The sequence below is a fragment of the Aspergillus aculeatinus genome (assembly GCF_003184765.1).
Source record: "Aspergillus aculeatinus CBS 121060 unplaced genomic scaffold BO66scaffold_18, whole genome shotgun sequence".
NCBI lineage: Eukaryota > Fungi > Ascomycota > Eurotiomycetes > Eurotiales > Aspergillaceae > Aspergillus > Aspergillus aculeatinus.
In genome coordinates this window covers 173,732-197,397 of record NW_020291487.1, presented here as the reverse complement: position 1 = coordinate 197,397, position 23,666 = coordinate 173,732, and the positions used below count along the sequence as shown (strand labels likewise).

General features: G+C 54.2%; 10 protein-coding genes and 1 non-coding gene across 11 annotated transcripts; 2 read left to right on the top strand and 9 right to left on the bottom strand.

Annotated features, from left to right (window-relative positions):
- Positions 1-323: 323 nt before the first annotated feature.
- Positions 324-783, bottom strand: BO66DRAFT_437571 (uncharacterized protein; the record flags this gene model as incomplete). The annotated part of the gene is made up of 3 exons (XM_025651007.1): positions 324-371; positions 464-531; positions 615-783. The coding sequence occupies 3 exons, from the start codon at positions 781-783 to the stop codon at positions 324-326; spliced, it is 285 nt and encodes a 94-aa protein (XP_025504973.1).
- Positions 784-1,666: 883 nt separating this feature from the next.
- pfa4 (putative palmitoyltransferase with autoacylation activity Pfa4) lies at positions 1,667-3,791 on the bottom strand. The gene is made up of 5 exons (XM_025649835.1): positions 3,339-3,791; positions 3,016-3,187; positions 2,615-2,911; positions 2,446-2,524; positions 1,667-2,361 (listed from the first exon to the last, which is right to left on the bottom strand). Exons 1-5 carry the CDS (start codon positions 3,728-3,730, stop codon positions 1,967-1,969), a joined length of 1,335 nt encoding a protein of 444 aa, XP_025504972.1. The 5' UTR covers positions 3,731-3,791; the 3' UTR covers positions 1,667-1,966.
- Positions 3,792-4,176: 385 nt separating this feature from the next.
- On the bottom strand, positions 4,177-5,852 carry BO66DRAFT_400684 (galactokinase galE; the record flags this gene model as incomplete). Its single annotated transcript, XM_025648730.1, has 3 exons — positions 4,177-4,213; positions 4,265-5,146; positions 5,197-5,852. 3 exons carry the CDS (start codon positions 5,850-5,852, stop codon positions 4,177-4,179), a joined length of 1,575 nt encoding a protein of 524 aa, XP_025504971.1.
- Positions 5,853-5,935: 83 nt separating this feature from the next.
- BO66DRAFT_59103 (uncharacterized protein) lies at positions 5,936-6,480 on the bottom strand. Its single transcript, XM_025653428.1, has one exon. The coding sequence runs from the start codon at positions 6,341-6,343 to the stop codon at positions 6,020-6,022; it is 324 nt and encodes a 107-aa protein (XP_025504970.1). The 5' UTR covers positions 6,344-6,480; the 3' UTR covers positions 5,936-6,019.
- A 33-nt stretch (positions 6,481-6,513) lies between these two features.
- BO66DRAFT_391071 (putative chromosome segregation protein (Pcs1)) lies at positions 6,514-8,561 on the bottom strand. Its single transcript, XM_025647162.1, has 3 exons — positions 7,388-8,561; positions 6,894-7,334; positions 6,514-6,842 (listed from the first exon to the last, which is right to left on the bottom strand). The coding sequence occupies exons 1-3, from the start codon at positions 8,328-8,330 to the stop codon at positions 6,619-6,621; spliced, it is 1,608 nt and encodes a 535-aa protein (XP_025504969.1). The 5' UTR covers positions 8,331-8,561; the 3' UTR covers positions 6,514-6,618.
- Positions 8,562-12,377: 3,816 nt separating this feature from the next.
- Positions 12,378-14,679, top strand: BO66DRAFT_58947 (class I SAM-dependent methyltransferase). Its single transcript, XM_025653427.1, has 10 exons — positions 12,378-12,761; positions 12,852-12,886; positions 12,991-13,044; positions 13,106-13,226; positions 13,320-13,355; positions 13,469-13,587; positions 13,708-13,733; positions 13,835-13,865; positions 13,947-14,301; positions 14,382-14,679. The coding sequence occupies exons 1-10, from the start codon at positions 12,705-12,707 to the stop codon at positions 14,613-14,615; spliced, it is 1,068 nt and encodes a 355-aa protein (XP_025504968.1). The 5' UTR covers positions 12,378-12,704; the 3' UTR covers positions 14,616-14,679.
- Positions 14,680-15,037: 358 nt separating this feature from the next.
- On the bottom strand, positions 15,038-15,111 carry BO66DRAFT_t134. The gene has a single exon. It is a non-coding gene; the product is annotated as a tRNA-Ile (tRNA).
- A 523-nt stretch (positions 15,112-15,634) lies between these two features.
- BO66DRAFT_428106 (uncharacterized protein) lies at positions 15,635-16,669 on the bottom strand (the record flags this gene model as incomplete). Its single annotated transcript, XM_025650389.1, has 2 exons — positions 16,439-16,669; positions 15,635-16,375 (listed from the first exon to the last, which is right to left on the bottom strand). Exons 1-2 carry the CDS (start codon positions 16,595-16,597, stop codon positions 15,635-15,637), a joined length of 900 nt encoding a protein of 299 aa, XP_025504967.1. The 5' UTR covers positions 16,598-16,669.
- Positions 16,670-18,203: 1,534 nt separating this feature from the next.
- On the top strand, positions 18,204-18,716 carry BO66DRAFT_372188 (uncharacterized protein; the record flags this gene model as incomplete). Its single annotated transcript, XM_025645494.1, has 1 exon — positions 18,204-18,716. One exon carries the CDS (start codon positions 18,204-18,206, stop codon positions 18,714-18,716), a length of 513 nt encoding a protein of 170 aa, XP_025504966.1.
- Positions 18,717-18,947: 231 nt separating this feature from the next.
- Positions 18,948-20,662, bottom strand: BO66DRAFT_372186 (uncharacterized protein). The gene is made up of 2 exons (XM_025645493.1): positions 19,983-20,662; positions 18,948-19,910 (listed from the first exon to the last, which is right to left on the bottom strand). The coding sequence occupies exons 1-2, from the start codon at positions 20,455-20,457 to the stop codon at positions 19,063-19,065; spliced, it is 1,323 nt and encodes a 440-aa protein (XP_025504965.1). The 5' UTR covers positions 20,458-20,662; the 3' UTR covers positions 18,948-19,062.
- Positions 20,663-21,082: 420 nt separating this feature from the next.
- On the bottom strand, positions 21,083-22,448 carry BO66DRAFT_410663 (N-acetylglucosamine-6-phosphate deacetylase; the record flags this gene model as incomplete). The annotated part of the gene is made up of 2 exons (XM_025649256.1): positions 21,083-22,009; positions 22,077-22,448. 2 exons carry the CDS (start codon positions 22,446-22,448, stop codon positions 21,083-21,085), a joined length of 1,299 nt encoding a protein of 432 aa, XP_025504964.1.
- Positions 22,449-23,666: the final 1,218 nt, after the last annotated feature.

Below are 23,666 nucleotides of genomic sequence, written 5' to 3'. Positions count from 1 at the left end.
TCAATAAAGTTTTTAATTTGAAGGGTTGTTGAACTCCAGCAATATGAACGTCAACTATTTCACCGAATTGTATTTCAATCGGCCGGTCAAGGGAGTCTCCAACCCTGACAGACAATAGCCTTCCGCCTTCACAGTGTTCTCTTCCTCATACCTCGTTCGAACCAAACCATCAATCCATCAAAGCAGCCTCCTCCACCAAACTTTTATACCACATTACCCACCGCCCCCCTTCAGATGATCCCCCAATACAACCCCGACTCTATTCATCACAACCCCCAAAACCAACAGCCACCCCACCATACATCCACCACATAAATCCCCATCTAATCATCCTCCAACACTCCATCCGCCGTACAGATAAACTTCTGGTTCTAAATGAACCCCCGAACCCCCGAATTAGCATCATCTCTTTTCCGTAATATCACCTCTCTCTCCTCCGACAGATTGAGAAGGATGAACTTACAATAGTATAACAACACTTCACCCCCAAGCCATTAGGACACTTGGCCACCGGCTCAGTGAGTTGTTGGCCTGTACGATCGCCATCAGATTAGCCTAGCTCTTTCTCTGACTCAAAGACACATAGCAATTCGGCAAAGCGATAGGAAGCATACAGTTGTTCCCCTCCACCGCCAGGTTGGTCACCGCCGAGGGCGTGTAGCTGTCGCAGCAGTAGGGGTGCTGCAGCATGCCCGTCTTGTCCTGCGCGAAGGGGCAGTATTCGATCAGGTCGGCGGCGGCGAGGGTGGCGGCTAGGGTGAGGAGGAGGGTTTGGAGGTGCATTTTGGATTTTGGTGGGTTGTTGTGTGTTAGGATGGAATTGTCGGAAGGCAGATGGATTGATGGATGGCGTGATTTTGCGTGCGTTGGGTCAGGATGGTGTTGTTGGAAGGTTGGGGATGGAGAGGGATGCTGTGGCGCTGGGTATGGTATTTGAGGAATTGTAGGTGAGGATAGGGTTTCGGATCCAGAAGGGAGGAAGGGAGGGAACGAGAGGGGGGGGTTGCCTGTCGCTGGGGGGATGCGGGATGCGTGCGCGTTTTGAGTCAAGATGCGCGTGTTGGATGTAGGTACGCGCGCTCGTGCATCTCCAAGTACAGTACATTCGTGCTATTGGGTTGGTTTGTTGTTAGGGGTTTTGGCTGGAAGGGTATCCCTTGCGTAGGCGGGTTCAAGGCGTAGCATTGCGGAGGTTCCTTGAGACAGGCTGGTATGTTTTGTGTTTAGGTGAGGGAAGGGGGTTCATTCCGCTTTGGCTGGGAGAAAGAAGATGCATTTCGAGACGATGGTTGTCTGTTTCATGTGGAGATATATGATGAGGGTTTGTGGTCGTTGGAGTATAAGTATAACCTCGGGACGATGGAGGCTGAAGATACTGAACATAGCCATACAGCCCTCTAGGATATGCGCTACAGGCAACACCTGGTCCTTGCAGCTGCGTACGTGGTATGTGAGACATGACTTAGTAGCGAGTTGGAACACAGATAATGGTTGATGTCCTGGACTGAAAGTGTGATTAGTGTGATAGTGTTCATAGTCTCGATGCTTCAAGACATACGGTACTCAAGACACCGTGCCAAAGATGATTTGTATAGTAAACAACTGTACACAGTCTGCTCGGCCGTCGATGTCCGAGCTGTAGTCTCGACTTATCGCGATCTACCGTCCGAACACATCCTCCGACTTATTGCTGAGGAGGGTTCCTTTTCCGGGCCGTCGGTTGACCTTGATCAAACCTCGGATTTATCGAGCCACCAAGTCTATAAACTCCTCGGACTAGACTCTCCTACTCGCCGCTGCCGACCAGCACAATACCAGACCCCCGGGTTCCCCGGGAGACCTCATGCTCTATTGCTACTGTATCGTATGCCTCATCCCATAAGCTATATGATATCGACTACCATCCTCAGCACAACACATTGGTCAAGTGCATCCCCTTCCCCTCACACACATCCAAACCAACCCATCAAGAATACCCCCTCTGCGCCATCAGAACCGCCAACGGGATATCCTCCTCATCGTAGAACTCGACCTCCTCCTCGACCCCAAAGTCCCTGAGCCGGTCCCCGTCGGCATTGCGCCAGCCTTCCTCCCCGTCGTCTGAGACTGCGTCCTCGGGCTCGCTGCTGCCGCTGTTGTCGCTGTTGCTGGCGTCGGAGTCGCTGGGTGTCTCCTGTTTTCGGACAGAATGGGTGCGGTCGAAACGTTGGTGGAAGCGCTTGCGGCGGAGGATCTTCTGGGGTGTCCCCGTTCCCGATGACGAGGCGGCCAGAAGGCCGTTCTCTGGCGCTGCACCTGCTGCTGCGGGAGCAGTCCAGGGGATGCGGTCTGGGTCGGGCGGGGGCCAGGTGATGTTTGGATCTGGGGTTTGTTAGAGCCATCGTTTATAATCGAGCGCTGTGCTTTTGGCCATCTCTAGACAAAGGAGACGGATGGTGTACGAACCTTCAAACCCATTAACCTCAAACTCCAACCCCGATCTCCGATCGAGGGTTCTCGCGAATGGCCAGAACCAGTTTAGAATCTGTACCATCAACAATATAATTAGCATCAAGCCACCACCTCAAGCATCCTCTCCCAAATCTCCACACTCCAAAAAAAGAAAAGAACATACATTTCCTGACCCCATCCCCTGCCTCAAATTCCCCCACACCCCAACATCATACGGAAACTCCTGGCGCTTGATCCGCACCCGCACGCCCCCGGGCCCCTGCAGATACCCGCCGAAATGCCTCGCGCGCCGCAGCAGCGTCTGATGGCGTTCGATCTCCCACTCCTCGATAGTGGTGGTGTTCAGGGCGAGAGCCCACACCGTGCGCACCAGCAGAATGAACAGCATGAACACCGTCAGGCTGTTGACGACCAGCAGCACGAAAAGGTGTGCGAGCTGGAGGGCGGTGGGGCCTAGATACTGCATCCCACAACACCCAAGATTGCAGAGTTAGTCCAAGACCTTGCCTTTTGAGGATTTTTTGACAGCTCTGCTAGTAGCTGGAAAACGAGGGGGAAACAAACACTAGGCCTCGCCCTCTCACGCCACACCAGCCCCGCGCGCTCCACCAGCACGGCCTCCAGATACCCCATCCCGACCACCGCGTAGAACAAGAATCGCACGAAGTGCGGCAGCGTAAAGTGCGACACACAGTTGGCGGTCCACGGGCAGTGGTGGTCCATTTTGGGGATGCATCTTCATTTTGCCCCAAGATGTAATACTCCGGTTAGCGAGCGGCCATCAATACATAGGGAATCATAGAAAATAGCATCATCATCACCATCATCCAACCTGGTTGCCATATTCTTCAGGGGCATATGGGAGGAAAGGGGCGGGGGGCTCCAACCTCTGACACGTCCGACAATGATGCGCCCGCGGCGGCTTATACGCTTCGCATTTGCGGCACCATCGGCCGCCATTACCGACAGCTCCATTGGGCTGGGATTTGCGCGGCTGCTGCTGCTGCTTACGATCCTCTGGGGCAGCAGCAGCAGCCGCCGCGGGCTTCCAATCCCTCGGCACCCGACCCGGGTCTACAGTGCAGGTCCGATAGTAGCAGATCCAGATACATCCCGCCAGCAGGTTCAGCCGCCAGCATTCCGCGCGGCGCAGCGGGGCGGGCTCGAAGTGGTTCAGGAGGTACTGCGAGCTATACGCCAGAAAGCTTATGAGGGTGGCGACGGCCGGGGTGGCCAGTTTGGAGAGGGAGAATGATGGTGATGAAGAAGGGGTGGGCATAGTGGTTGGTTCATGACATTTTTGTTGTTCTTGTTTATTTTTTTTTTTGGTTCGGGGTATGAAGATAAGAGCGAAGAGGAACTACGGAGTACACAGTAAAGGGGAGGGATGATCGGTTGGCTGATACGCTAATCTTGGGGTAGCTTGTTTGTATTGTTTGTTTGCTTGGATTGGGGTTGGTCGGTTGGTGTTTGGGTTGTTTGTTTTGTGGGTTGCTGATAGTTACCTACCTAGTTATGCAGAGCTGGGATGACATCATGGCAAGCTTATCTGAAATGGCCAGCCATTCTTGCTAATAAGACATCAAATTGCTATAGCACAGGCTGATGGAGGTCAAGTGGATTAAGAGTCATTCCAATTGTAATCATCAATTACTCATACTCAGAATGAGCTATATTACATCATCGCTAGATAGGACCACGCTGCACGCTGCAAATCATAACCCCCTAAACCTCAACCTCCGCAATAGCCGCGCCCGTCACCCTAGAACAAATTAGCATATGTAACCATGACCATCAGAGAGAGGGAACATACAAGAACGATCCGTTCGACGGCTTGCTGATCACCATCGCCTGCGCCAATTTCTCCTCGCTGATCTCCGGGAAATGCTTCAGGTAGTACTCCTCCTTCAGAGCCTTGGTGACGGCCTCGACCTTGGACTGAGGCAGCATGTGCACCGTGCAACCGCCCCAGCCAGCACCCGTCAGCCGACTACCCAGGGTGCCTGCACGACGCGCAATGGCGCAGATGTCGTCCACCTCCGGAGCGCTGCACTCATACTGGTCACGGCAGGAGGCCTGGGACTCGTTCAGCAGCTGGCCCAGGTACTGGATGCGACGCTCGTCCAAGGTGTGGGCCTTGGCGAGACAGGCCTTGAAGTCCAGCACCCGACGAGCCTCGGTGAAACAGTGCAGGGCGCGCTGCCGCAGGAGGAAGCGCTCGGCCTGGACGGGGAATGAGGACAGATACTTGGACTCCAGCTCCGGCACCGTGATTCCCAGCAGACCGGCAATCTCCTCCCGCGTGTATCCGGTCTCCTGAGTCAAGATCTCCCGGACGCTCTGGATCACGGAGTCAATCTGATACTCCAAGGGATCGCCCAAGCGACCTTCCTTGCGCATCAGCTCGTTGTGGAAATTGCGGAGACTGTACCCGAGCGAGCTGTTGTCCTTGGGCAGGGTCAGGCCGTGGCGGGCAGCCAGCACCACCGAGGCGAGAGTGCATTCAGCAACACGGAGGTTGTAGTGGCGGGGAGCGGTCTCCGCCTTGTTGGAGGTGACGAAGCTCTGCGCCATGAGGAAGGTGATTTCTTCGGTCGCCTTGGGGATGGGCACGTGCTGGACCGAGAAGTTGGGGTAGAACTGAGTGTAAAGCAAGTATCCGCGACGGGAAAAGATGGAGGCCGCCTGGTCCATGCTGTAAAACGTCAGAATGGGAGCGGGTACACCCAAAAGGACAACACTTACCCTCCAGAGTAAACACCGACTGCGCGCTCAGAAACAACGGCCAGATCGAGCAAGTCCTGCTTGGATACGTCGTGGTTGTTGGCCTTCATCACGGCTAGAGCACTGGCGCACACAAAGGCAGCACTGCTGGAAATGCCACCACCAGGGGGCACGTTTCCATCGAGCAAAACCTCCATGCTAGCCGGCGCGAATGAGCCGTCGGCGTTCCGTTGGCGCAGGAACTTCAGAGCGCCCACCAGGCCGGCCTTGAAGTAATTGACCCAGTCATGCTTTTTGGGGTCGATCTCAACGTCCGTGTCGCGGGGCACGGTGAACTCGCGCGCGGGGAACTTCTCCGGGTTCACGTTGGAGATCTTGACCACAGTCTCTGAGCCAGTAGCGGGGACCACCTTGACGGCGATGATCACATCGACACTGACGGCAGTCGGAAGGACATCGTACAGGTTGTAGTCAATGTGCTCACCAATAATGTTGACGCGACCGGGACTGCGAGCGACAAAATCGGGGCGCTGAGAGTACAGCTTGGTGAATTTGGACACCAAGGCATTGAAACGAGTCTGGTGCTCCGGAGCGACCGAAGTGGTTGAGGCGTCGTCGGTTGCGTAAACCTCCGCGATGGTTTCGGTCTGGGGGACAAGTTCTTGCGGGGCAGCCATGGCGGGGTACGGTGCACAGCAAATGCGGTGGGAAAGTTATTGGGGGGAGCGGGAAGGAAAAAGAAAAGGAAAAGTCGAAGCAAGAGGATGTCAGGGGAGTTCTCAGGTGAAATAGTCTGTCAGTCGAAGAGAAGAGAAGAGAAATGCCAGCTGGGTTTCCAGTTTAATTAATTGACTAGGCGATGGGCTATGACGGTTCCTGACCCAGTCGACAATTCTGGCGACAACTCTGATAGGAGGGGAAATTTGGCGAGGTCGAAGTTGGCGAACGCCGAAAGCGAGCCAGGCAGAGAGAGAGAGAGAGAGAAAAGACCCTGCCCCAGTGAGTTGAATGACCACCCCGAGGGGCACCCACGGAGGCCCGCAATCGCATTCCCGCCCCGTCGCTTGCCGCAGTCCCGTCTTCGCCGTCTTCGCCTAAGGCTCCCAGCCGAATCATCCCATATGATGCCGAACGCACTCGCGGAATAGCTACCTGCTGGAGATCTCATGTCCCACTCAACTCCATCAAGCAACACATCGGTTGGGGATCACATTGATAGTACACAAGAAAGAAAATGATAAATTGACACGCCTGTTGGTATAGAAAGCCCAAGAAAAAATCAAAAAAACTAATCAAAAGAAAATCAAGATCAAATCCAATGCCGGACTCTGCGGCCCTCCGACAACTCGGCTAGGTCTCCCTCGAGGGAGGGCCACGCTTAATACCGCCCCACATAAATTCCACCATATAAATACTGCGGACGCTCATTAGCCTCCAGGGCTATCAATTGGCAGCAGTACTCCGCCGTTTCGTCAAAGCATCAATCACGCGAGTATAGAACTTGGATGCTTGTTGGCGCACAAAAGTGATATCAACCGTCAAGTATTCAGGAAGAATATCGATCAGGTCACGGTCGCGTTTATCGTCCAACAGAGGAATATACTGGAATTCAGCGGACTCGTAATTGGTTGATGATACATGAGGGACAACCAGTTTGAAGTGAAGAGCTGTAGCCGAGTCAGCGCAAGCACAATGCACCGTGGAGCCTGTATACTTACTTCCGTTGCTGCCGGTCTGGATACAGTCGTATAGAGTATCCGACTGACGCTTCTTGATATCACGGATAATCAAACCAGTGAGATCACTGTAGAGATCCTCCTTCAGCTGCGCAAACTGGGCTGCCTGCGCAGCTTCGGCGTTGGCTGCCGCATTGGCGCGGTTGCCGCCGCCCTTGATCGCACTACCAGGAACCTTCAAATTGGCAGCCGCGGTCTCGAGACTTGCGGCGGTGTTGCGGGCAGCAGAGAGTTTCGTCTGCAACGCCTTGACCTCATTCTGAGCAGAGGAGAGTTGGGTTTCAGTCTCCTCAGCATGGGTCTTCAACTGAGCGACCTCCACGTCCCGTTCCTGCAGTTGCTTCTGAAGCTTGCGGCTTTGTTGACCAAGAGCCTTTTGAGCTTCCAACTCGGCTTTCAAAGCGGCAATCAGATTGTTTGAGGCTGCATCGCGTTAGTCGGTTCTACCCTCTGTCTGCATAGGATGGTACACGCACCGGTGGTCATGGACTCGCACTGCTTCCGTAGCTTCTCCATATTCGCATTCGCTTCAACTATGCCAATCTCCTTGAGTGTCCGGTAGCGGTTCTCGAGGGTATCGCATTTCTTCGTCAGCTCTCCAATCTTTCGTCGCAACTCAGGCTCATCACTGGTGCGCGGCTTGGACGGAGATACTCGCGCATCTCTCAGAGACTGCCTGCGCTTAGTCGGAGAGGCCGAGCGCGAGCGGGTTCCAGTTGGTGGCGCCTCTTGCAGCACCGTCTCATCGATTTCCTCCGCTGCATCCTCCGGCACATTATCCTCCACCTCCGACTCATCACGCGTGTCCTTCGTCCCGGTTTTGTTCTTGGCTCGCGTCTTCTGCGGAGGCGCATCGCGTTCTTCCGACGGCGGCGGTTGTTGGCGTCGCTTGCTCGAGGGGGTGTATTCGAATTCGCCGTCCGCTACGACAGGCTTGTCGGTCGTTTTGCTGCGCGCCCGTGGAACAGCCCCGCCCGTCTTGCCCGACTTCGAAGCCTTGCTGCGCTTGGAAGGTTTGGCCGCGGTCGGTTGCGACTCAGCCAGCTCGTCGTTGGAGACCGCTGCAGACTCCGCCACCGCAGGAGCTTGTGCTTCGCTCGCGGCCTCTGCGGGCGGTTCCTGCTCCTCCGGCTCATCCTGCGGTGCCGCTTGCACCGAGTTCCTGCTGCCCTTGGGCCTGCCCCTCCTTCCGCTCTTCTTGCTCGAGCCCTCCGGCTGCGGTTGTGCATGGGTGGACTCGCGTCTCGGTGGTGGCGATGCCTTCAAGTCCGTCGATTTGGACCGTGGCCTCCCCCGGGCCTTTTTCGTCGGGCGGGCGCCGTCGCGTCGTTCTTGTGGGCCGTCGGCCTGGATCATGCTCTCGTCGTCGGAGCCAGCCAGGCTGGACAAAGCTGCAGCTGCCGCCTTTCGTTTCGGCATTTTCGCGGTATATATAGGAGGAAAGGATTTCGTGTGATGGGATGGGATGCGCTGCGCTGCGCCAACGATACGTGCTGCGCTGGTCTGGACGCGACCTCGGGGGTACAACAAAAGCTCGGCGGGTAAACAACTAAACCAAAGCGGCTCCAAGCTATGCGGGAGTTTGGGAGCGTTTCTACTTGTTCGATCAGCACCTACTTCTCAGAGTTTTCACCTCAGGACTTAGACAAGTATATTACCGCTAAAAAAACAATGGTTCTGCTAAGTCACAAGTAAGGATCACAATGACAACCCGACCATTCGACTGCTTGGCGGAGCTGCCAGCGCGTCGGCGCGGGAGAAAGTTGTGACGATCCGATGTGTGACTGTTTGCACTGTTTGTTCCCGGCATTGCATGTTCTCTTCGCTACAAAGTCACAGTACTCCGTACTTCGTAGTCATTTTCCTGGGTTGAGCATTCGCTCTACTGTAATTGATCTTGCCTATACCTGACTGTCTAAGCTTACATGAGGTGTATGAGCACTGTCGCATCATGGAATGTTAGTAAGGAAGAGATGTAGGGAGTTATAAGAATCGTCATCTAAGTGCTTAAGTATATTGTGTTCTAATCGCCATGCTGTGCAACTGCCGAGGGAAGGGTAATCTAAGCTGCGACCCCCCCCCCCCCGTCTCCCCCAGCGCACAAACTGCTCTACCATGTATTCCACTCCCCCCCCAGACTCTGATAGCCATAAAGAGCCGAGCATCATGCCATCACGAAACGTACACTTCTAAAAGGGCTGGCTCTACGCCCAATCTCCACTTCTGTCAACCACATGGCCCATCCCTTTCCTGAGCCTCGACTCCGTGTATCGCCGTGAACCCAGTTGCTCCCCTCCAAGTTTTGCTTAGTGTCTTCTGAAACCCGTACATTGACACAGTAGGAGTCCAGAGTATCGATACTAAGTCCCTTAGCTTTTCTATAATGAAACCTCTCCAATCCCTCGATAGTCTTGCGCTGTGCGGGTAGGGCACCGACTCTCCGCCGACCCATCCGAGCCATAAAAACCACTCAAGGGTCGAATCCTTGCCCATGCTACGCCCAATATGAGAGCACCGCTTGGGCCCTTCGAACTTTGGGAGGGGGGGAAAGGCCTGTTCTGTTCATTATCTGAAGTCAAGTCGGGGGCCATTTGGACCGCCCCGTTGTGGTAGGTCTAACCGATGGCCCGTTTGGTACTAGCTGCGGGGACCCGAGTATATACACTTCCAGTGGGATAGTCAGAAGCCAGCAGCAGATTTCTAGCTACTTACTACGTAGTCGCAGAGATTGGCTGCGATGTACATGGTTGAACCTGGCACTTTCGCTGAAGGTGCTACCGCCAGGTGGGCGGGCTGCAGTCAGCATGGGAATTTTCAATCCAGGGCGATGCCTTTGTCTGCTCTTCTGGCCCTTCCAAGCTTGGAAAATGGTCGGTTTTTTATTAGTCTCTGTGCTGGACTGGGTGAGGTCTGGTGATGGATGGCAAACGTGTTTTGACATGCTTCGGCAATGATCATGGGTTTGTGCGGTGAAAATCGATCGATTCACCTGAGACATAGATGCAAGTGCGGTGATGGGATGGATGAGGCGAGGGTCGATGGTAAGTCCATACACGGTACTCCGTACAGAAGTCGGCTGTTCAAAATTACTGTACAGTCCTTTCTGTGAGTGGCTTTTCGGTTCGAAAGCCCAACTCCTTACGATTCAAAAGCGACGATGGATGCGATGCCCCATGCAGGTCCCGCCTTGCTCATTGCTCAGCTTTTCCTGCCAGATGGCTCTGATCGATCCATGCCGGCTCCTGCGAGTGCTCGGTGTACCCGCTTGGACCTCGTGAACTCAGGGCTACCATCGAAGGGGTGGGTTACTGCATATCAGTGGCGAGCCCATACAAACGGGTGGAAGTAGGAGGTTACATGGCACTTGATAGATGTCGATGCGGGGATTAGCAATTTGCATAGCATAGCTGGTTGTGGTCGAAATTCACGGAAAACCGTTGCCGGGCTTGAGAGGACAACTTGAGGAACGGTTAGCGGGGAGGATACACACATACAGTACGGAGTAGACTACAACGTGTACTCGACCAGGGGGGAAGAAGACTTACTACCGGTGCCCGGCAGGAGCCGTCCGGATGTCTGTTTTTTTGACTTTGGAGCACAGGAAGAGGGCATCACACCATGAGCATGACCAAGAAACTTTCCTTTTTGGACATGCTAGACGATGGTGACTGTCAGAGCGCAATGCCGGATAACAGAACCCGATTGATCCATGCAAAGTCATCTTGGATGATGTGTTATGCGAGGTCATAGGCTGACAAAAGCAGAGCCGAGACTGTGCATGAATGCATTCGGGCCGTTCGAATGAAATGCTTTAGACTACAGGCTTGACTCTTGAGAGACTCGAGACTCGAGAGGTGAAAAAGGTGGAAGGAGGGTCCCGTTTGTTCTCCACAATCCACACCGATTCGTACATTGGACTCCTGAGTCCTGAACCAACACGGATGGGTCTTTTGGATTCCACGGCATGCTGACAAGAGGAGTGACACATGGCGGGAACTTTAGACTTTTGAAGCCTGGGCTGCTTTCCACTTCCTTATTGATCCCGAGTCTTTGCATTTCAACTGACTGCGGTAGCAGGAGGTGAAAAGAAAAAGCAGTTGTGGGAAGAAGCAAAGTACGTAACACCGCCTAGAGCTGTCGAACCAATTGCATGTAACGAACGGCTTTTCCTGTCGGCATGTCTCGAGTCCACCTCTGGATTCCACTGCATCATCAGCGGGGGACTTGCCCCATTCAAAACCTCGGTCTTCGGCTTGGCTGCGTGGGCTTGCTCGCATACGGCTTGCATTGGTGTGTCCATCTCCGATCGTTTCTCTTGCTGAAGAATGGTGATGTGGAGGATGGCCATGTTGTTCTCATAATGAGTACTTTTGACCACCTTCGAGCGGTATTTAACAAGATTGAAGTTTGCAAGGCAGTTGAATTAACTTAACTTATACGGTTCAATGGTTGGAGTAGTCAGCAACTTTCACCTAACGTTACTAGGTAGAAAGTTAGCTCTTTCCGCCTATCGCCGATAGGCCAAGACCAACCGCATTTCTTTGCTGTCATCAACTCTCCCGTCGCTCGAACCTAGACCTCCAAGACGACTTTTCGGAGCACCAAGTATAGTCAGTCACTGAACTGGTCAACACCCCTGCACTTTTGCATGTCCAAGCCTCCAGACAGATTCCGTCCAACTTAACCTAAAGACAACGATCTATCTTCTAGCAGCTGTGCGGCACGGACCAACATTTATCGCATCCTGTAAGCGACCGCCACCACCACCATCACCACCTTCCCCACTGCATCGTGAAGCAGTGAGGGAGCTCTGTATGGAACCGCTTGTCGGGCGCTACTGTACTCCGTACTCGAGCTAGCTGTACGAAGCCTCCTCCGAGGCCCAGCCAACGACGAAGGATTGCGGTGGGCGACTGACTGGGGTTCAAACGGTTATTCTGCATGAAAGCTCTCAGAACCCCCAAGACAGACAGACGGGAACAGGCCCTGCCTGAGTATCCTTTTCTTCAGTCTTTCAAGGTTTGGCTGCATGCATGTCTGGCTTTTTTCCTAACTTCCTTTCCTCCTCGGCCCAGTCTCAGTCTCTTGTCGCATCTCATCACTGGCCAGCTGAGCCCGATTCGACTGTTGGACTGTTGAGATTTCCATGAAATAACCCCCTCCCCTTATTATTTCTTATATTATTGTTATTACTACTCCGTATTATTGCATGGCTTCTTACTTCTTGGATCTTCTTCTCTGTTGGTGTCTTATGACCTTCTCCTATCCGATTACTATCTTCATTACTCTTGCTTCTCAACAGAAACTGGCTTAAATATCGGAGTTCCTACTACTCCGAAAATCGAGATTTTTATTCTTGTTTGTTTTTCTTTTTTCTTTTTCTTTTTTTTTCCATCTCTGTCCATCCCTCTTTTTCACTAACCACATACCATCCATTAGGTACTATTTTATGCTTAACTAATTTAGGAGAGTTCCATCGGGGCCCCTTTTTTATTCTGGAATTTTACTACATACATCCATCCATCCTCTCTCTTCAACGTCGCTGCTTTTGCCTTGACACTTGATTATTTTCACTTTGCACTAGCGGGGCCATTCGATAAGTTACCAAGAACTCAGCCGGGGGTGGTAATTCACTTCTGGCCACCGCTCCATCGCTCAATCTCTCAATTGCTCAATCATCAATTCATCAATCAACCGATCGCCAATTATTCTAATTCTCGCCTTACCCACTACCACCACTACCACCATCGCCACATATTCCGCACCTCACCTTTTTTTGTTTTTTTCTTCAACATGAGCGCCGACAATGCCCCCCCACATGAAATTAATGACAGTATCATTGAGCCGGATGTCAGTGACTGCCAAACTTTAACCTTTCCCCCCCCCTCCCACCCAAAAAGCCCCGACTAGATAGCTAACCCGCAGGTGCTGGCGGGACAGGACTTCGATGACAATGACTCCACTTATCCCGACTCGTAAGTTTCCCAGCCCACGAGATTGACGTCCGCCGTTCCGTTGGTTCGCGCTGGATCACTACCACTACAACCCTTGACGAGAACCATGCTAACATTTTCCACAGGCTGGACGATGCTAGCTATACTTCCAGTCTCGAATCGAGTGTTATGAACTATAAGTATGTATTTTGAATAAAGACAAAAATTGTTATTTCCAGCCCGAGCTAATAAGTTTCCCAGCTATGAGGTACTTCTAGGTTACCTCGTCGCCTCATCTCCTCGTCCTTTCGCTAACCGGGCTCCTTTTCCTTCCCAGAACGGTCGCAGATATCATTCCTACCATGAGGGTGAATATTTCTTAGTATGATACACTCCTTTCGCTGCGAGGGCCCTGAACGCTCTCGACGCAGTTCAACCTCGGACCTCGGAACTCCCATACTGATCAATATTGCAGCCCAATGACGAACGAGAGCAAGATCGCCTCGATTTGGTTAGTATACCACGCTCACATATACGCACACATCTCCAACGGAGAAGACCGAAGGAAGCGGCGGAGATCTGCACAACGAATGATGGATGTTAATCAGACGACACTGGATACAGAGCCATCACATCTATAGCATGCTCTTGAAGGGAGAATTGCACCGGGCGCCTATCCAAAACCCGGCTCGCGTCCTGGATCTGGGCACGGGCACGGGGATCTGGGCACTAGACTTTGCGGAGTAAGTCGGACTCCTACTATTCTGCGGAGAGAACCACAGACTTGAAATTAGGTTGCAGCTGCAGTGGAGGAAGGGCGATGTGGGAAACCGAAGTGGCTAATACGGTGCATCTTCCGCCAGTGCGAACACGGGATCAGAAGTTATCGGTAAATCCAGCTACCCACCTAGTCTCCTATGATCGCGCGCTTTTTTCTTAGGGTAAAACGATATGACTGACCTACTTGGGCTTTTTCTTTCCTGGATACAGGCAACGACCTCAGTCCTATTCAGCCATCATGGTAAGTACTCGCCCCCGAGCTTTATCTTTAGCTCCCCCCAGCCACCAAAATCCAAACACCCAGGGTTAACATCAAGTCCAGGGTCTCCCCCAACTGCCGCTTCGAGGTTGACGACTTCGAACAGCCCTGGTCCTACAGCAGACCGTTCGACTACATCCACGGCCGCGAGCTCGAGGGCTGCATCCGCGACGTCGACCGGCTGATGGCGCAGGCGTTCGAGAACCTGCGGCCGCGCGGGTACTTCGAGATCGCCTCGATGGAGGTCAACACGTACTCGGACGACGGGACGCACCAGAAGGCGACGACGCTGCTGGAGGGGATCAAGTTTATGCACGACGCGGCGCGGAAGCATGGCAAGGACTTGCAGAGCGTGCTCGGGTGGAAGGAGAAGATGGAGAAGGCGGGGTTCGTGAACGTGCGGGAGGAGATTTACAAGGTTAGCCCCCCTTAACCCTCTGGAATCTTTGATTTTTTTCTCCCCCTGTGGGACATTTTCACTAACCAACTTGCGAAAAGCTCCCCCAGGGCCCCTGGGCCAAGGATCCCAAGATGAAGGACCTGGGCAAATTCCACCAGGTCAACATGCTGGAGGCCATGGGCCCTTACTGCTACGCGCTGTTCACGCGCGTCCTGGGCTGGCAGCAGCCCGAGATCGAGGTGTTCGTGGCCGGGATCAAGAACGAGCTGCGCGACCCCAGCATCCACCTCTACACCAAGGTCCATGTCGTGTATGGGCAGAAGCCGGAATGACATTTCGTGTGGTTGGGTGTGCTGGTTTTTGTAAAGTGGCGGCCTTGGTGATGATGACGTTGATGCTGATGACGTTGATGATCTCGTGTTCCTTCCCCTGCCTGTGATGATGATTTAGCGTTGGGCTACTATGAATGAGAATGACTACTGTTTTTACTACATTGTTTTTGGGATTTTCGGGGCTTGGATGAGTGGGTATGGAAATGTGCAGAGGGCAGGGGGGCTGGATGAAAATGTGTAGTGAGATACTGTGCACTACGCAACAGGTAGGGACTTGAAGGGTGACGATGACATAGATGTCCCCCTCCGCGACGAGCTGGCCGGGAGTCTGTCTTCAACCATGCAGCATCAAAACCAGGCGACAAGTGCCCAATCCCCTCCATCCAACCTGCAAAAATATAATTCAAAAGAAAAAAAGAAGCTGGTCCCAGAGGGGCTCGAACCCTCGACTTTAACGTTATTAGCGTTACGCTCTAACCAACTGAGCTATGGGACCCAGTTGATGTATTGTGCTTCCTCGCCTGGCTTTACAAGGGCAGGTATGGAATCATCGGAAATGTTACACACGCCTTGTGCAGGCATTGACCTAATATCATGGGCAGCAGAACTGGAGAGAGCTGGTCATTGTAAATGGCTTTCCAAATTGCCAATTGACAGATGGCTGGTTTGTTGGATGACCCACTTGTCTTGGTAATCACTAGTGGTTATCCGACTGAGCCTTCGGGAGCTGCGTCATAGGCAAAGATGGGTTGGGTGAGCTACAGATAAGACCTGAGAAGTTCACCTTCTGTTCTGACAATCGTACCAACTTTCAATTTTTTTGTTCTCCTGTTGTGTTTTATGGCAATAGCCATGCTAGTACTACCCCGGTATACGCAAGCAGAAGACCGAGATACCGAACGAACCAGTCAGATATATATCCCATCTAGTTAGTTGCAACTCCATACCCACACCGCCATGAAGTATAAGTATATAACATTAACCCCCATAACCCATGTACAAACAACCTCCGGGAGCAATCACAACTTCCCCCTTCTTTCTGCGGCACCTCCCGCAGGAGCAAAACTCCCCTCCCCACCCCCAATCGCGCCCACAATCGCATCCACGCTCTCCAGAACCCACACATTCCCCGCCTCACTCGCCAACCACTCCGCCCCGGCCTGCGTCTCAACATCGCCCGCCCAGCTCCCATCCTCCACCGCCTTCCGCAACCCGAACACATGCGAGGTCACCTGCGGCCCGACGCCCGTCTGCGCCCGCAGACACGCCACCGCCACCAGCGAGGTGAGCACCCGCCCGACCCTCCCTTTGCCCGGCGGATCGGCCAGCAACGCCCCGTAGTTCATGTTCAGGATGTGCACGGGCAGGTCCGGGTGCGCGCGGGCCAGCTTCTCGTAGAGCTTCTGCTCGAAGGGCCGGTAGATGCTGTCCCAGAGGGCGCGGCCGCGGGCGCGGATGGCCGGGATGTTGGCGGCGGTGGGTTCGCGGACCGGGGTCGTGGAGAGTTGGGCGGTGATGGATTCCGGGAGGCGGGCGCGGAAGGCGTTGAGGCAGTTGATCGTGCGCGGGATGCCGTTGAAGCTGATGCATTTTAGGCCGACTTCGCGCATGAGTTCCGCGGTTGCGAGGGGGGAAGGGGGTTCATTCGAGGTTGAGGTTGAGGTTGAGGTTTCTGTGGGGGTGGTGGTGGTGGAGGTGGTGGCGAGTTCGTAGAGGAGGGTTAGGGAGTCCGGTGAGTTCATCGTCATTGTTGTTGCTGTCTATTTTCCGGGGTGTTAGTCTGGGGTACGGGGGAGGGGGCTGGAAGAGGGGGCAAGACGCACCGATAGGGCCAGCCATGAGGGTTGCGAGATGCCCTTGGCTTGGGCTTCTTGTTGGATCTTCGCGTACACCGACTGGATGTTGCGGGGCGCTGGTAGGGTGTTAGGTCGCGCGGCGGGTGAATTGATGAGCGCTTTGAGCGCGGGGGACATTCGTGACATTCTTTTTTCTGTTCCCGCTTGGGTGAGCCGGAAGTCTTGAGCCGGGGTGTGTGTGTGTGTCTCGTTGTGGTGTAAATTGATGCTTTAGAGGTTGGATGAGCCGCGAGTCTTATCTAGGGACCTCGGCTGCCAGATGTGGTCGCCGAGAGGGCCGGATGACGCCGCCGTGTGGGTCCCGGCTTGTCTTATTCCGCCAGTTGAGGACTGCATACTGAGTACGGAGTAAATGGAGTAATTCATTTCATTAAGCAAGTGACCAGACTAAGACTTGGTGAGTCTGGTGTTCTATAGCTAATGTAGAGAGATAGATCAATCTAGATGCAGTGCAGTACTTCTTCCCATACGCTACGTAGTTGAGGCATTGTCTCGATGCCTCGGAGGAGGACACGGTGCATCGCGACAGGAGGAATGCTTTCGAGGGTCTCCCGGTCAAACTGGAATAGCTAGTAGTGACGAAGTGCAGTCGAGGGAATTGGCGATGACAGGACATATGTACTCCGCGACGGACAGATGCTGCAAGAGAGTGTCCGAGGAAAGCCTCCGAGCCAGCGACGGTATGATTCGGGACAAAGACGACATGAGCCAACAGCGGAGGGGGATCGCTCTCGCGAAGAGTCACCACTGCTTCATCCAGAGCCCCATCTCAGGCCTTCATCATTTTGCTCTCGATGTCCCCGAGCTCAACCCATATCTCCGTTCTATACATCCGTGACCAGCAGTGGGCGAGACACTCCGTGGTGGCATACGAATCCGGGTAGAAGGCCCACATGAGATGAATCGAAGAAGTGCAATTGCGGCAGAGTGGCTGGGATCAGCGACTCCCTCCTCTTTCACAGCGCCAGTCTGTCGCTTTGCGCCGATTGACTTTTTCAATGGCCCAGCCAAAGGGCGTTATCTGCTGCGATGGCCTTGATGTACACGAGGCCCATCTTCCTAGATGAACTAGCTGCCTTCAGTCGGGATCCCCCGCTGGCTTTACGGAGCGATGTAAAACGTTACACACCCGTTCAGACCGTGTAGATAGGATCCGAGAATGAGTGAAGCTGAGGGCGCCATGCTGTAGGACCACTGGGTCGGGATCGGCATGGCACGGGACGGAAGGGGAGAGCCAAGAAGAGACAAGCAATTCCCCAGCGCCACTGCAGGGCTTACGCCTCTCAAACACGATACATACATAGTAGATTCCGTTGCTAGTCTACCACTCCGTCATAATCATCTCATTTCAATTGACGATGAGAAACTCCCCAGCATGTCATAGTCGCGTTGATTGGCACTACAGCCCGCCCCCCACCGGTTAGGGCTACGGAGATTAGTCGCGGATTTTACCCCCTCGACCGAACAACCCAGTAAGAGACGCGGTCCTCCCTTCCGGTCTCCGGCCTTGTTAGTGACTTACGGCCGGTCTGTTCAGGTGCCTGTACCCCTGTCGGTGGTTCCGTTAGGAAAACACGAAAGATTGGTAGTTATACAGGGTTAGTAGTATATAACCCCCTCCCCCAAATCCCAGGCACTACTAGCCCAAAACCAAGGTCAAAGAACTCCCCCCCCCCAAAATAGAGTCAAACAGAACCACTCAATACTCAATTCCCAATCTACAAAACCGACCATGTCCCTCTTCCCAACCACCCTCTCCGCCCTCCCCCTCCGCGAAGCGATCGTCGACCCGCTCTACCGCGCCGTCCTCTCCTACGACGACAACAACCTCCCCCTGTTCGAGTCCGCCTTCTTCGAGGACGCCGTCCTCGACTTCAACGGCCGCGTGATGGAGGGCCGCGCGGCCATCAAGACCGGCAGCTGGGACCCCGTCGCCCCGCTGGACACCACCCACTTCTTGAGCAATGTGCGCATCAACCTGCCGGCAGAGGATCGTGGAACCGCGGCCGCGACCGCCACCGTGACCGCCTCGGCGTTGGCGCAGCATTTTCGGGCGGGTCAGGGGAATCAGCCTGACACTACCCGGTTGACGAGCGGGGCGCTGTATTCGGTTGAGGTGGTGAGGGACTTTGCGGGGGTGGATGGGGAGGGGCAAGGAAGTGGTGGTGGGGTGTGGAGGATTAAGCGGTGGAGGATGCGGTTGGTGTGGACGGAGGGGGATTGGGGGGTTATGACGGGGAACTAGTAGGTAGTAACCTTGAAGGCTGGAAGGGAGAGAGGTGGTGGGCTGGTGAATTCTTTTTGCGTTGGGGAGAGGAAAGGGGGTGGGTGGGTGGGGATACTATCTAGGTGCTACCTTAGTTATCGAAGTGAGGAAAGTACACTGGGTAGTATAACTGGTGGGCTTGTAGCCTGAGAAGGCATGTTGACTTCTTGTGGGCCTGTAGTAAAGTCATAGGACTGATCTATTGTGCCTATCGATTGCTACACATCCAGGCATAACCTGCTACACTTGGCAACTGGACTGCGGTGATATTTCCGTGGATATCCGGCAGTGGAGATTCATCATGTCCCTCTGGTGCAACACCACCTCAATAATCCAGCCCATTATTCCATCGCAAGGCGTACGTGCAACAATGGCAGTCGAACCCAAACTGCTCTTCTGCCAGGCTGGACCGGACTTTCTCGTACTCGAGCTGCACGCCCACCGACCGAAAGGCATCATCGAAACACATCTTCGCACTGAGGGCACGATGCAAGATCTCGCTCCGAGAAAACTTGGCCGATTGAACCGTGACGCTCCGCAGACTAGGCAGCGCCCCCGATGACACCCAGCGATAGACGAGCGGCAGAGTTTCTTGGTCTGGCACGCTGTACTCTCTATACTCCCGAAGGACCAGCCCCTGTAGACTGCCAGGGAGCAGACACTCCGTCGTAGCGTGTCGCGCATTCCCATCCGCATCCGTGGTATCACCTCTCAGCACCCCCGGATCAATCGTTAGCTGTCGCAGACCGCGGAAATCCCGAAAATCCAACGGCGGATGATGTCCACCATTCGCATAAAAGTCCAGATCCAGACTGACCAGCGAGTCTGCATGCGTGCGGATAGCGTCGACATAGCTCTGTCGGTCTCCCGGCCAAAACTCCGGGGGAGCCGTCGCCGGGACACCTTTCCAGGTGAGGTGCTTCAAGGCCTCGGGGACACGCAGCAGCTCGCGCAATCCGTCCGAAGATACGTCGCAGCAGAAGAGGGTTAGACTCTCCAGCCGTGTGGAGCGCGGCTCGTATTGCAGGGCGGGATCCAGGCCCCCGACGAGCGCTCCGACCAGGGTCAGGTCCCGTAGATGAGGGTGGACCATGATGGCGCTCCGGGTATCGAAGCTCCACAGCTCCGTGCGGATCTCTGGGTCGTAGGGCACATCGTCCATGATCATTTGGCCTTTAGTGAGGGAAATAAGCATCATGCGATGTATTTAGGGCAGGAAGAAGAGGGGGAATGGGGCCGACCAACATGACTCTAAGGAAGGCAGGACATCCGCGCCACCAGCATGCTCAAACAGCCGGAACCACTCCGCTGCGTAAGCGTCGAGTCTCTCTACATTGCCCAGGTCCGGGTCGTCGTAGTCCCGCGGCGCATCGTAGAGAAGCCCTTTGACTGTCAGCCGCCGGAGGTTGACCAGTAGGCGGATCGTCGGTACCAGACTCTCCACCAACAGCGGGTAGTATGCCTGCTGGTCGGGGACGTTGACATAGTGGTAGTGGATCAGCAGCTCGCGGATGTACTGCGCTCGGGCTGGGCGGAGCTCGAGTGCGCGAATGAATATTTCACCGTCGTGATTGCGCAGGTAGACGGATTGGTAGAGAATTGGGTCGACTAACGCCTCGAGAAATCGGCACACCCGCGCCAGGCGAGCGAGTGAAGCTCGGGAGTCGATCTGGCTGATGATAACCTGTAAGATTTCCGTGGGCAGTTGGAATAGCTGCATTTTTGTCGTGATGGTTGTGAAAATGCGAGAAGCAGACGGGGTAGGGAGCGGTCTGACATTGGCGTTGCTGGAGTATATACGTGACGGTTGGATGTTTGGGGGCGGCGGGCTAGGCGGGTCTCGCCATTTCTTGTTTGGCTATTTGTTGTTGTCGACCACCACAGCCTTGCGAGCCCTGGCGAGATCCTAACCCCGTATGATGTAGCATACTGTTCGAGGGGCTTTTATTGACAAGGTTGATTGTGGAGGTCGCAAGACAGCTCCAATTAACCCGGAGCCACAAGTCATCCGAGCTGCCTCGCTGCCTCAGGCAAATTTTTCACCGGAGAAGATAAGCATCCAATCAAAATCTATTACAGAGCTACACCTGAAAATCATACTTCAGATGGCAAGACCTAGAGCGAAAATAGAATACCTCTATTCTTTCATTCAATATCTACTTGGATATGCTGCAAAACACGATGCGCCATTACCCCCGTCTTAGAAGCAAGTGTATATCAAGAAGCAAGTATACCGTCACTTCCCACAGTCCAGTGCTCTAGTCACCTGATGTGATGGTTTGACTGCCAATTCCGACGCTCAATGAAGCAAGACTAGACAAAGAGAAAACTTTGAAAGGAAGACCTTAGGCCTTTGAAGGAACAACCCCAGCATCATGTTCAGTGTCGAATACCTTCACACCCCGCTTCCACACCTGACGAATAGTCAAGGTCGGGCCGGAGAAGGGGTCTTCTTCATCATCCAAGACGATCAGATCCGCATCCGCGCCTTTGCTCAGTGAGCCCTTGATTCCCTCCAAGCCCAGAAGACGCGCCGGGGTGGCCGTGGCGGCGTTCAAGGCATCCGCAGTCGAGGCTCCTGACCACCGACGGAAATTGTTGACACACTCGATCAAGGTCGCGGAACTTCCGGCGATCTTGTCCGAACCCTCCAGGGTCAGCTGTGCGCCGGTCTTCACGATGCGGTCCCCGTTGGTCCAGTCGTAGACTCCGTCGGGGAGCCCACACAGCCTCATGGCGTCCGTCACAAGGACCAGCCCGGTCGGATGAGCGTTGTAAGCGATGCGGATGGAAGTCGGGTGCAAGTGGATGCCGTCAGCGATGACACCGTAGAAGGGACGCGGGCGATCGGTCTGACCGAACAGGCCGAAGACCCCGGGGTTGCGATGATAGAACGGGCGCATGGCATTGAACAGGTGGGTGATCATGGTAGCGCCGCTTTGGGTAGCGGCGAGAGCTTGCTCGTAAGTTGCGTCTGAGTGGCCGATCGAATAGATGATGTTTTTCGAGGTAAGAGACGGGATTTGGTTCAGCATGTTGCCGACTTCAGGCGCCGCAGTGATCATTCGGACCGTCTGAGATGACCCGGTCAAATTATTCGAGCCGTAGCATTCCACTATGTCTTCTAGGCTGTGGGCTGCGCGAAGCACTTCGGATTTGTGTATGCCGTTGCGGCCGGGGCTGATGAACGGCCCTTCCACGTGAGCGCCCAGTGACTCGGCGCCATCTTGAGGCTGGGCTTCGCTTCCTGTGGGGCCTAACGAGGGTAGAACCTATAGCAAGAAGTGGACTGGTCAGTCCCAATATCTTCAAGCCAGGGAGTGCTTTGCGTAGACATACTTTCCAGTAAACCTCTGGCGTGGAGCTCACAACGGTAGGGAGATATGAGGTAACACCCATCCGGGCAAGGCCCTTGTTGACCATGCGCAGACCCCTGTCATATTCCTCGGTGGTAGCTTGGGGCACAGAGAAGTCAAAGCCCTGGGCACCGTTCAGCTGCACATCGATAAGTCCCGGGGCGACGATGCGCCCGCCGAGATCAATGACCTCATCCGGGGAGAGGTGAAAGTCGTAGAATGCTTCCTGATCTTTGAGAATCTTCCCGGACAAGGAGTCAATCCAGAGGTCTTCCTTGACTAGCTCGCTACCTTTCACAATCCGGCAATTTGTGAATTTGGTGATCCGGCGCGGCGGTGCGGTCTTCCCCGGCATATTGATAATGAGATGGGACGTGTTTAAAGTATGAGTCAATACTGGTCAGGCAGCCGGAAGAGAGCAGGCTGAGGTCTTGCGGCAAGGTGTGAAAGAAAAGACGACAGCGACGAGCAGGACGACGTGCATGGTAAATAGTTGCAGAGCCACAGGCGAGCGAGGCAACCCAGGAAAAGGAAACTCGAGCAGGACGGTGACATCCAGCAGACAATGCCTTTGGAGAAAGCATGGGAGGGGCATGGAACCGGAAAGGAACACCCGAAACGTCACGTAGCAGACCGAGAGGTGACATCGGCAAATTAGAGTTATCTTTCCTTTACTGATACCGAGTCATAGTGAGGAGTGTTGCCACGAATATGACTCTATGCACTGAAGGGCTCGAGTGGAGCGCAATCCAGCACCGGGGCAGCTGATGTGTTGATGACCGGCTTCTCAACAGCCCTGCGAGATGCCGCAAAGCATTCCTTCAGCATCATCGGCGTTTCAGCGTCAGTATCAGCAGCATCATCGAGTATCCTGACTAAGATGGCTGCATGCCGACATTGAACATGAGGTCACTGTATGATGGATGATGTTACAGTGCCAGCCGGCCAGCCAGCAGCGGGGAATTCCGCATCCGGTTAGCTACGGTAGGCTAATGTCACCGTCACTTCAAGCAGGCGAGGCAGCGTATCACGTGAGAAGACACGCATAGCTTACTAAGCAAAGTCATGTGCCTTGAAGTATCATGCAATTTGATGCTGTTTCCTGACTAATGAGTGCACACCAGGTCAGCACGGTCGGGAAAGTCTCTGATAGGGCGGCCGCGTGTTCCGCAATTCCCGCAGGAGCCGTTCTTCCGTCTCTAGATTTTCTTGCTGGCTCTAGAACCTACCGTTAGCACATAGTATTACCTTAGTTATGGCCTCGCGAGTGAAGTTTTCTCAAGTCTGTCCCACCGACTCAAAACGCCCGCGCCATGCCAATTCGTACCCATGGTTCCTAGACTGCGGTAAACCATACTCTAATCATACAACGGCCGAGACTCGGCCTCCGCCAGAATCCCCTAAAACTCCCGGTCGGACATGGGCTGATCCTTTTCGTATAATAATTTATTGCCTCGTGACTGTTGGCTGGTCGTCCCATATCCTCGCCGATGAGTTCGTGTTTTATCTCTGTATACATCCCAGCGTGGAATATGGTCTCAGGACGGAGAGTCATTACGAACGGCCATTGCAG